At 37.9% G+C, this 11,164-nt stretch overlaps 1 protein-coding gene across 2 annotated transcripts; it reads left to right on the top strand.

Annotated features, from left to right (window-relative positions):
- The first annotated feature begins 292 nt into the window (after positions 1-292).
- Positions 293-9,643, top strand: LOC109624386 (troponin I, fast skeletal muscle-like). 2 transcript variants are annotated; one of them, XM_020078999.2, is made up of 7 exons: positions 293-504; positions 5,611-5,646; positions 6,093-6,129; positions 6,236-6,364; positions 6,649-6,738; positions 7,023-7,199; positions 8,668-9,643. In XM_020078999.2, exons 2-7 carry the CDS (start codon positions 5,636-5,638, stop codon positions 8,746-8,748), a joined length of 525 nt encoding a protein of 174 aa, XP_019934558.1. In that variant the 5' UTR covers positions 293-504; positions 5,611-5,635; the 3' UTR covers positions 8,749-9,643. The 2 variants fall into 2 exon arrangements, with proteins under 2 accessions (XP_019934558.1, XP_019934557.1); XM_020078998.2 differs by lacking the exons at positions 293-504; positions 5,611-5,646 and having other exon boundaries at positions 6,079-6,129.
- The last annotated feature ends 1,521 nt before the right edge of the window (positions 9,644-11,164 follow it).

Genomic DNA, 11,164 nt, shown 5'->3' with positions numbered 1-11,164 from the left:
TGTGAATACTCATTATAATCTCATAACACCAATGATTCCATATATCCTGTCGGATTATAAATACTCCACTCTGTGTTAGTGGAAATCTGAACTAGAATATGAAATTTAAAATGTTTCCAGATTAATAAACAACAGCACATTTGCTGTATCTTGTCAAACCTTTAAATAACTTCTGTTTGTTTATATTAACTGTTGATTACAAAATGCCTCTGTGGTTTAATCACTTTGCTGCATTTTGTGCATCAGGAGCTCGATGGCACAAGATAATACAGATAAGAATCTTAAAGGGCGGGTTATTTATAATGAGGCGGTCAGAGGAAGGGGGCAGATGACACTGTACTGTATTTCATGACCTTGCCAGCTCATTGGTTTGTCTAGTAATCCACTTCCATAAAGAGAAAGTGGAGGATTTAGAGGGCCTTCACAGATTGCAATATATACCTTCTTAACACTTCTCTGCCTGGGTCTGTGTCTCTGGGACTCTGACAAGTCTGCTCGATTAAAGTAAGAACATCTTTCTCTTTGGCCACTCTGCTATTGTTTTACTGGTTGAAGTGTGATGAAGTCTAAAAGCATGTGGCATTGTGGTTGCTTTGTTGATTTTATTGATTGTTCTTTGGCATGGTAACAGTTTTCTTTAAATACTTTGTCACATCGATATATTTGTTGGAAATCTATGTTGGTTTGTGTGTCAGCGGAAGGTTGTAGAAAAAGGTTACTCACACAGTCATGACACTAAACACAGAGTGTGACTGGCTGGTGTTGGATTTCAACCAGAGGTTACATCAATGTGAAATGAATGTGGTCGGTGTGTAGCCGTGGTAAAATGGCAAATTTTATGATTGGAGTGTTTTAATAGGACTTAATTGTCGAGCATGGAGAATTTGAGCCATGTGCCCACTTAGTAGTAAATGTGGTGTGTGAATTGAGGACACATGATGAATAATGTTTGCTTCTTTTCAGTTTCAGTGACGATTACAACTCTTAATGTAATGTTTTTTTTTTCTCGATTTCAGTGGTTAAAGGGTTCATTTCTCTGTTAGCTTAGAAATATGAGTCCAGTCTGCGGTTGTGACAAACCTGTGATGTACGGTCTGTTGATGTGCTGTGCAGTAAAGGAACACCACAACAAGGCATGAACTTGAAAATCGAGCCGTTAGTATTTATCCTCCTGTCAGCACAGAGGGTTTCATGTGGAAAACCTGGACTAATCTGTAGCGGCTGCCAACCTCGGTCTTCACTTTACACTTCACTTAAATCCCTGCACACCAGATTTAGCCTGTTTTCTTCACAAATGTTGGATTGTGTTGGCAACTGTGACGCTTTATTCTGCTTTTGTCAAAACAAGATTCCTACAATGGATGAGCTTTCGCAAGAGATTTCTTTTTGGTCTTTGGGTATTATTTTTTTTGGTTCCTGTAAATGTATGGACCTAATCAACAAGATTTCTTTAACATTTATTGTTCCTTGTTTGAGATAAATAGGTTTAGATTAAATAGAAATTAAATTAAGAGAATAAAACTTAAAATATATAGTTTTTGCTGCATCCTGTAGAGAATTTCTTTCAAAGTTTTCCCTCTTAGGAGAAAAAAGTTGAATGTCTTTTCTAGATTTGCTATATTTTCATTTTTTGAACTCCTCAAATAAAGATATTTTTTTGAGTAAAGTAGTTTAACAGACCTGATCTGGATTTCTTTTAGATGTCTTCTCTGTCAGATATGACATATTGAATGCTATTGTACCTTCCTATCTGTATTTTTCTGGGTGTACAGCAGATGAAGTGAATGTCTGAGGTCAACCCAGCGGCAAGTTATTTTTATGAAATGCTCTAATGTCTTGACTGTGCGAGGGATGGTGTTGGGTTACAGCAAACCCTTCCATCGTCCTCCCTCCAGAGACAATTCCACTCGTAAACCCACTATCACTTCCTTAAGACAGAAACTCATGGCACAAATTTAACTCTGTCGATGTTATCCCATCTCCAGAGTAATGTGTTGTTATGACTTCAGAGTGTCGAGTGTCTGAAAATATATTGTCAGCCCCAGAGATACCCCCCGACTGGCCCACAGATGACAGCCATTTGATCCTGGGCCAGCTATGTGTTTTGGGATGCCTGCAGTGGTTGCCAGATATCTTTTCTTTTAAGAAGAGCCCGCTGTCATGTTTTTTTGTCTCCATAGTGAAGAAGTTAGGAACAGCTGTGGCTCCAGGAATAGAGTTTTAATCCACTGTTCTGTCACAGCTCCTAAACATTACAAGCAGCTCAGGCAGCAACTATCTGGCCTCTGAATACCCCTGGTAGTGGCCTCAGAGTCCTCGAGGCTGGTACTTAAAGGGTCACTTTACCCACTGCACTGGAATCTGTTCATAGATGGGTTTGCTTTAATTTGAAGTATTGAAGTTTAGAGACTGGTTGTAGCTGTGACTGATGGGCACACCATTACTTTTGGGGGAATATGGTCAAAAACCTGACAAAGAATAATTCTGACTTGATGGAAAAGTGAGATGAAAAGCTAATGATATGTGCTGAGACATTCAACTTGAAACTACAGATGGAAACCTCAGTGGTAGAAGAAGTGTCAGGAGATGTCAGTTGGGGATTTCTCCTGCTGAACTAGTGAAGTGTGTGAACTCTTGTTGTCAATTAGTCGTGTTGCATGAACTCACAATGACAGCAAGACTCCCGATCACACAACAAAAAGTTCTGTAGTACGAACTGTGCAGCGATCCGACGATTTTGATGCCATGTAGTGTGAATTCGACTTTAATGGTCACGTGGTTTTATTAACTTTTAACACAATCTTGTTTTCCATTGATATGCTGTTTGCATTAACCTTGGATTAGCAAAACTAAAAAAACACAGGTTTATAAATTTTTGTTGTATATACTTTATTTAGAAAGAGTTTCTTATTCCGTACCCAACATCATGGTGCTGCCTGCTGGTATGAGACTGGGCAAAGCAGGCAACATGTTCCCCTGTGATGGTTGCTTTTTCATTATTTGACACTCTGGTCACACACAAGTCTGTGTGTAGAAAGTTTGGATGTTAATTGCTGTATTACAACATGTATTTGATATTTTTTGCAAATATCAAATAAAGTAGTATGCTCTACATCACTTCCAAACAAATTTAAAATATTTATATTTCCAGAAAATTTGGAGAATAGTCAATAATAATAGCATTATTCTCAAACAAGAGTTACTATGAAAAGATGGGGCTATTAGCTGTATAGAGGATGATACCCATGTACTACTTGTGATATAAGTACACAAGATTGTTACATGCTCTAAATGCTTTGTAGAGATACTGTCAATTGACATGCACCATTTAGCAATTTTATAGGCTACGCATGCTAATGTTGTAGAAGTATGTCATACTTGTACATAGTAGTTAAATGTTTTCATAACCGTGTTCTGCTTTGTTGCGCTTGTTTTTTTGCTTATTTGTCTATTTCTGTACGTTGAGAGCAACGGAAAAAACGGAGACAAGTTCCTTGTATGTGTCAGCATACATGGCTTATAAAGCTGAGTCTGATTGTGGGCATTAAAAGGCTAGATTGATACAGTTGCCATGCAGACAAGCATTTAGTATTTAGCATTACTAGGGTTAGCATTCAAATCCAAGTTCTGCTTTGGGCAAAAGTTGAAGGTTGGAAAAGTGTAGGCTACATTTTGCCGCTTGGTGGCACTCAAAGACCAGTCAGGAGATAATTTAAGTCATAATGATTCAAGCTCTTTCCACTGTTTATGACTGTGGACTACAGTGTTGGACCTCTGTCCCCTGAGCCCCACTGCTAGTTTGTTTAAATATAGCTCTGGGGACATCAACGTGGCCTCTGTTACAAAGATCAGTTAATTGAAACCTCCTGGAATCAAAATGATGTCTTAAGATAGAATTAGCTCGATCCAATCATGATACGTGAGAGAGGTGAGTTTCTATGGCACGAGAGAAACAGGAGAGACATGACCTCAAATACGATGCAGTTTGATAGTGTATAAACAGATCAGCTATAACATTAAAAACACTGACAGACGTAAATAACACAGATTTTTTGTTATGAATCTGTTACTGGGTGGAATGTGTTAGGCAGTGAGTGAACTTTCAGTTCTCAGTTGGCAGCAGAAAACCTGGGCAAGCTAAGGATCTGAGCAACTTTGACCAAGGCCAATTAGAAACATTAGAAAACTGGCTTGTAGCATCTCAAAAATAGCAGGTCTTGTGGGGTGTTCCCATGATTCATTGGTAACTACCAAAAGTGGTACGGAGAAGGACACCTTGGTAACCAGCAAAAGGGTAATTTACACCCGAGTCATTGATAAAGGGAGCAGAGAGCCTGTCTGGTAAAAGTTACTTCTGATCATGATTGAAAGTTGTCAGAACACAGTCATCTGCATATTGGGATGTGTAGATGCAGACCAGTCATAGTGCCTCTGTTGACCCTGGTCCACTGTTGAAATTTACAATGGGCATGTGAGCATCAGACCTAGACTATGAGGCAATGGCCTGGTCTGATGACTTATGTTTTCTGATACGTCATGTGGGCAACCTTGGGTAGAGATGGCAGCAGGATGAAAAGAAGCCGGTAGGGCAAGGAACCTGACATTCATGTAGCTGAACCAATCATTGTACACTCTGTCATTATCACAGTACCCCTTAATGTCAAAGGCATCTTGCAGTAGGATAACATACTCTGCCAAACCACAAAAAATGTTCCATAGAGGCCTCACATGGCAGCTTACAGAAGTAAAAGGATGTACCTGTGGGTAGGCACTTGAGGTTCACCATTCTGAAGTCCCTAGCACGTCAATTGTCTGGGTGTTGCACTGCCCTCTTAGTATAGTTCTGTCCTCATGACATGTTGTAAAAAGCCAAATAGATTTTCTTGAGCTCGTTGAAAAAAAAAATATGGACAGGTAGACAATTACCTTAATAGTTCGATGTATTCTTCAATCTCACTAGTCAGAACCTCGTTAGAGATCCTGTAGCTCGTCTTAGATCTTTTCCATTAGAATGTAGAAATATAATATTTGTCAAAAAGGCGTTGCCAGAGGGGAGGTCATTTTGTTGATATACAGGGAAATTTTCCACATATGTATTTTAATATGTATCCATAGTGAGGCTGGAGGGCTCATATTTAACAATTATTTACAGAAATAAAAGTAATAGATTTGTTTAATATGAATGCCATCTTGTGGAGACGACACTCTGACCATTTTCAGTTTTGTAGCTTAACTACTCACCTACTTATGCTGGGTAGTGAGCAAAAGTGGACTCTCCATCCAAAGGCCCAACATCACTATGTAATATTGGAATAGATTTTTGACACAAAGCATGGTGATTATTAACATTATCACTGTTCTTCACTAAACCCAACATTATTCAAAACACTTTTACCCAATAATGTAACATAACATTATTTATTATTAATATAACATCCAATAATAATAAAGTCTATAATAGTGAGAAGAAATTTTGTATGTGTCTCTTAGAGTTGTTGATATTTGTACAGCTGTATTGCTTGTGTGGTGGTGGTCAAACTCCAGAAATGTCTTTGTTTTATCACATATCTAAAGATAATAAAGTTTATACCTTGTTTATTTTTCTATCAGATAACAGGAGGATCCTGCAGCAAACATGGCCACTGAGTAAGTACATATGATTAAAGTGAATTATGAATATTATGCTGTTTGTTAGATGATTGGTGATGTTGTTGATGGTAGGATGTAGCACAACTGTGCTAACAGATTTTTTAAATGGCCAATGTGCCAAGGAACGAGTCTGAACATTGGCTTTTATTTGTCAACATTGTGAAACGGGGTATTCCCACAATGTTCTCCCGAACTGCACTCATGCGATCTTGCACATACATCCACATTCATGACACGTGACACAAGCCTCATTTGGAAATGATCAAAGTTACTTTAACAACAGTGTCAACTTAACAAATGTTATTAAACAGTATCAACTCAAAATTTTAATCATTTCTGCATGATTCTGTTAAATAAACAATAATGATGGATTTGTGAAAAATGGATAATAAACCTCCTTTAACTCCCCTCAGTCTGATGAATGTCTTTATGTTTGTCTGCAGGAAAAGACTGTCTGCCAGGCGCAAGCACACTCTGAAGGTAAGAAATGAATAAACAGCGGAGCAGAGATGCTGCTGTGTTTCTCTTGCTTACTTTGAGATTTTAGCTCAATGTACCTAAGGTTGTATGTCAATGTGATTTGCAGAGTTGTATGCTGGTGGTGGCCAATAATTTGTTGGATGCTGAGGCCGGAGTAAAGGCTGGTGAGAGGGAGAAGTTCCTGGCAGAGAAATGTCCCCCTCTGGATATTCCATACTCCAAGGATGAGCTTGTGGTGAGAGAAAACAGGCCAGACGGTCCCGGGTCAGTCCAGGATAAGCTGCTGGCAGGGTTATTACTGTGTGCTGGAGTCAGGCTTTAGTCATCTCTGAAATCCCGGTCATAATTGTCCTCCTATTACTGTAGGCACAGGCATTAGCTGAGATTTAACTCTGAACTTTAGGTATTAATAAGAGATGGAAATATTTGAGATCAGCCCAAATTAATTTGTTTAATGCTTAACTCAACTTTACTTCAGGTACATTGCAAACTCTGACAGTACTGTTTTTTTTTCTTCAGGAACTTTGCCAGAAATTTCATGAGCAGATTGACATCAGCGAAGAGGAGAGATACTGCATAGAGTTCAAGCTCAACATGGTGCTCAATGAGGTGAGAACAATTTCAGGCCTGCTCACAGTACTGATTTCAGCAGTTCTCTGAGATGTTCACATTCATGTAATGAACTTTGAGATTTCGGTGCGTTATGGGGCTGCATTATCTATAGAAAAGGGGCCTGGTCCACATGTCTCCTTCCTTGTCTAGCCTGCTGGTCTTTATCCAACTGTACCATGCCATACCTGCCACTTTGCTGATTACAGCCTGGGGTTCAGCACATGCATGCAATTGATACATATTATTTAAGAAAAGTCATTATGTCTTGAATCATCCTACAGGTCAGAGATCTCAACATCAAGATTGTGGATCTGAGAGGAAAGTTCAAGAGACCTCGGCTGAAGAAAGTGCGTATGTCTGCTGATGCCATGCTGAAAGCTCTGCTGGGCTCCAAGCACACAGTCAACATGGACCTGAGGGCCAACCTGAAGCAGGTCAAGAAGGAGGTGAAAGAGGAGGTGAGCTGCTTCTTCTACAGTGGTCCTCAGTCTAAAGCTCAATACAGCTGCGGTGTATTTGGTGCCATAAGTTGAATGCTAAAATATGGGAACATTGGTAAAAAAGAGGTCAGACAGTCAAACAGAAGGTATATTTAGGTTATATATAAAGGATAACTTAACTGAATTCAGATTTTTTTCGATACTTTGTTTTCTAGGTCATAAAAAATAATCTTGCCCACATTTGGACATTCATAGAAGAAATATGTGCAAATAAATATTTCATAAATGTAAAACAGTTTATATATATGTATCAAATACACAGTCAACTAGAGTATGAATCGAACAAGACCTGTATTTGACTATATTTGATATTTTCACATTCAATGCCCAGCCTTACCACAAGTTAGTCACACTTTTTTCTGAGAGAAAAAGAAATCACGCAGTGAAGCTATTACACAAACTGTAAACATTAAGAGTATAGATGAACCTTTGGCTTCAGCTTGTTGTAGCACTGTTCTCCTTTTCAGTGAAGGGTTATTCATTTGCATTCACTTTCAATTTGACTTCAAAATAAAGCACTACAGTTGATATGGATAAACTGCTGATTTGTCGCCAACCTGTCTGATCTGTTGATTCATGAAGGAGCAATGTTGCCATGTTGCCAGATCTCATAACTTACTCTGAAAAGAACAATCACTCATATAAAACTATGACCAAGTCATTTAAAACAAGAGCCAATTGGTAATAAACTGGATTTGTTGTTAAGGATGGTGGAGCTGTCCTTTCCATCCCTTCTTTTCACAGCTACCAGCTATACAGTAGTATATAAACCTTTTAGGGTTACACTCCTCAAAAAGCTCAGATGAAATTTGAGGGGTCATGAGATGATCAATGTGGGAGAAATGAAAAAAAAAAAAAAAAGTGAAATAATGGGACATTTAAAGGTCCAGTGTGTAAGATTTAGATGAAAGGGATCTATTTGCAGAAATTGAATATAAAATAATCCTTGTGATGTTTTCACTAGAGCGGGTCCTCTCTATGGAGGCCACCATGCTTTTTTACAGTAGCCCGGACTGGACAAACAAGTGAAGGCAACCACAGGTTCTCTTTTATTTTTGGGAGGGGAGGGTGAGTTGAGGGGGTTTCAGCTGCAGCATGCAGCTTCACCACTAGTCTCACTGAATTCTACACACTGAACCTTTAACTATTTTGAGGCTTAGACATGTATATACATGAAACCATCTGAGGGGTTTAAAGGTTTCAACAATTACTGTGTGGTGGAACTGCTACATTTTTAGGTAAAGGTAATAGAGTAAAAAGTAGCTCCCTCTGAAATGTTGTGGAATAGAAGATAAAGTAGCATAAAATAGATGATAACAATGGAGCTTATTATGGTAACATTCTTATTTGTTACGTTTTCCTTCTTTTTTGTATATTATACTTAAACAGGTCATTATGTAATCTAAAATATCATCTGTTTTCACAGGACAAGCAGCTGCGTGATGTGGGAGACTGGCGTAAGAACATCGAAGACAAGTCTGATAGGAAGAAGATGTTTGATAGTTAAATGTCATCTGTCACTGATAATTGGGATTAAGAGTGATTTTCAGGACAGTATTCAGGTCTCATGTCTTTGCAACTGAAGAGTTTTATTCCAAAATGCAGCATATCCACCTTCACGTTAACCTTTTAGGAGCCGGTAAGACATGACAGCTGTGGAGGTGATAGTGAAAAACTGTGTGTTTTCTAAACTTCTGATATGGTAAAGTAAGTGATAAAGGGCCTTAATCGGAAAAATCTTACCTGTTTTAAAAAAATGAATAAAATGAAAGTCTTCACAAAGTTTCTAAAATCTAGTTTTGGATATCTCACTTTGGAACAAAACTCTTAAGATGGATTTAAACTGCACTCTGCTTTCGATGTATTGTATTCTAACGTCACTTGGTACATGACAAGCGAATCAAATCTGCTTGTGCTCTGATTTATACCTCTGCATCAAAATGTCAAATGTCTACAATGTACCATCCTCATAAAAAAGTACTGTGGCACTGCATATTCCCAGGTATCCAATTAGTTGTGATAAGGCCTTATTGTTGTATGAGGCTTTATGTGCAGGTTGGGTTTAGATCTATTTACTTTCAAATATGTAATATCAGGTTCTTCTTTCACTGAATGTCTGCCTCCATGCTTGTGATGTGTTGTTAGTAAAAGCACTCAAGGCCTTCTGTGAAGAGGGAAAGTGACATGACTGTACGTTAGCATGACAAGCTAACAATCATGAATCAAATGAAGCAAAAGGCTGTACACAAATCATTTCACCGCTACTGCTAGTCTAACTGCGGAGGTATAATTCAGTCCACAGTCTGTACCCGACAACATCATGTCATCTTTTCTAATCAAAAATGCGATGATCTTATTCTCATCTTGTTGCAGTCACATTAAATACAAAAGCTTCATGTTCATCTTGTTCAGAGTCTTGGATTTGTTTTGTACTGTTTTAGTTCACACAAATTCATCTACAACTTGTATTAAATTAAATCACATTAGCCTGTTTTCAATTATAACCTCAGGTTTTTTGGAGAGTTTGGTCCACTGCTCACACTTTTTGAGGACAGAGCAGACGCAGAGGGAAATGTAGGTATCATTAGCATTACGCTAAAAGTGAGAAAATGATATCTCATAGCACCTGCAAAAGACTTTAAGCCTCCAAGGCTTGTTTAATTTGTTCTCTGGTAAATAAAAATAATATAGACGTCATAAAATATCAGCTTCTCTCTCATCCTGCTAAACTTACACCATAACTTACTTAGAGTTGATGTAACACTCTTTATGTAGCATTATTTCCACTAACGCATTTTGTGATGATTTTAACTTCTTATCCAAATATATGGATGAATGAGTAGAACGTTGTCGTTGGAAAATTGCCTTCGGCTCAGTAACATAAAATCAGGCAAACAAATGAAAGTAATAAAAAAGAAGTTCAGTTTCTGTGGGTTGAAGTGCAACAGTCACTATACTGAGTTAGAAATTGGATAACTTTGGTGTGACTGACCATTGAAGCTCTGTCCACTGCTACAGAAAACATTAGTTAACTTCCAGACAGAAATAAAAAAAGGCCTTATTTAACATTCAAAGGAATTACATTTTTGAGTGTCTAATGTTGAGTTTGTCAGTTAACTTTCACAGCTGAATGTTCAGGGAGTTTATGTTATTGTAACATTTAATTACAAATGGAGATGTCTTATTTCCAGTTGGAGCAGATGAGGTAAGTTATTTACTCAATTATCATTATTTTATTATGTTGGTCATGTATTCCTTAATGTTCACTGGATTTTCTTTATTTTCCCCCCAGGTCGACTAACTGTAAGAGGACCTGGTTTGAGGTATGTTCATTCTGCCCATTGTTGCTGTCAGTCTAACTCTCTCCTCCCTGACACAATTAGCTCATCTCTGGAAATCTGTGAAGCAATGAAATAAACAATAAAACAGGCAAAACATCCTGAGGCTGGCTTCAGATTCAACTGCTGCTTTGGTTTGGGAATGGGCAGATGTGCTTCAAAAACATGTGATGTGGTATTTTGTTGTCACAAAACATAATAAAACCTTGATTAAATGTCAGTAATTTTAAGCAGCAGGAAGCAAAATACCCTGTTTGTTTCTGACGAAGACACAGCATCAATTCGAAAAAGAAATTTCCTGTTGGTATCTTATCCAAAGGTAAAAACTCAACAACCAGGCCTTGGTTTAGTGAAATTGCTGTTCTGTGATTGCCATTAAAAAAAGAAGTGTGTGGAAAACATGAACATTTTACATACATATGTAATGATTCTGTTTCAACCTAACCCAGAAAAGCTTAAGTCACATTGTTAAAGGATATCACAATTTATTAATTAGGTATGTTTCCTTCGCCCTTGGTCATATTTAGATTTCATCAGTAAAAGTGCTTGAAATTTGTAATGTACATACACAAGGAGACTGTAGCC

This window comes from Paralichthys olivaceus, chromosome 7 (genome assembly GCF_024713975.1).
Source record: "Paralichthys olivaceus isolate ysfri-2021 chromosome 7, ASM2471397v2, whole genome shotgun sequence".
NCBI lineage: Eukaryota > Metazoa > Chordata > Actinopteri > Pleuronectiformes > Paralichthyidae > Paralichthys > Paralichthys olivaceus.
Note: the sequence above shows the minus strand (reverse complement) of the source record. Positions and strands in the feature narration are given on the sequence as shown.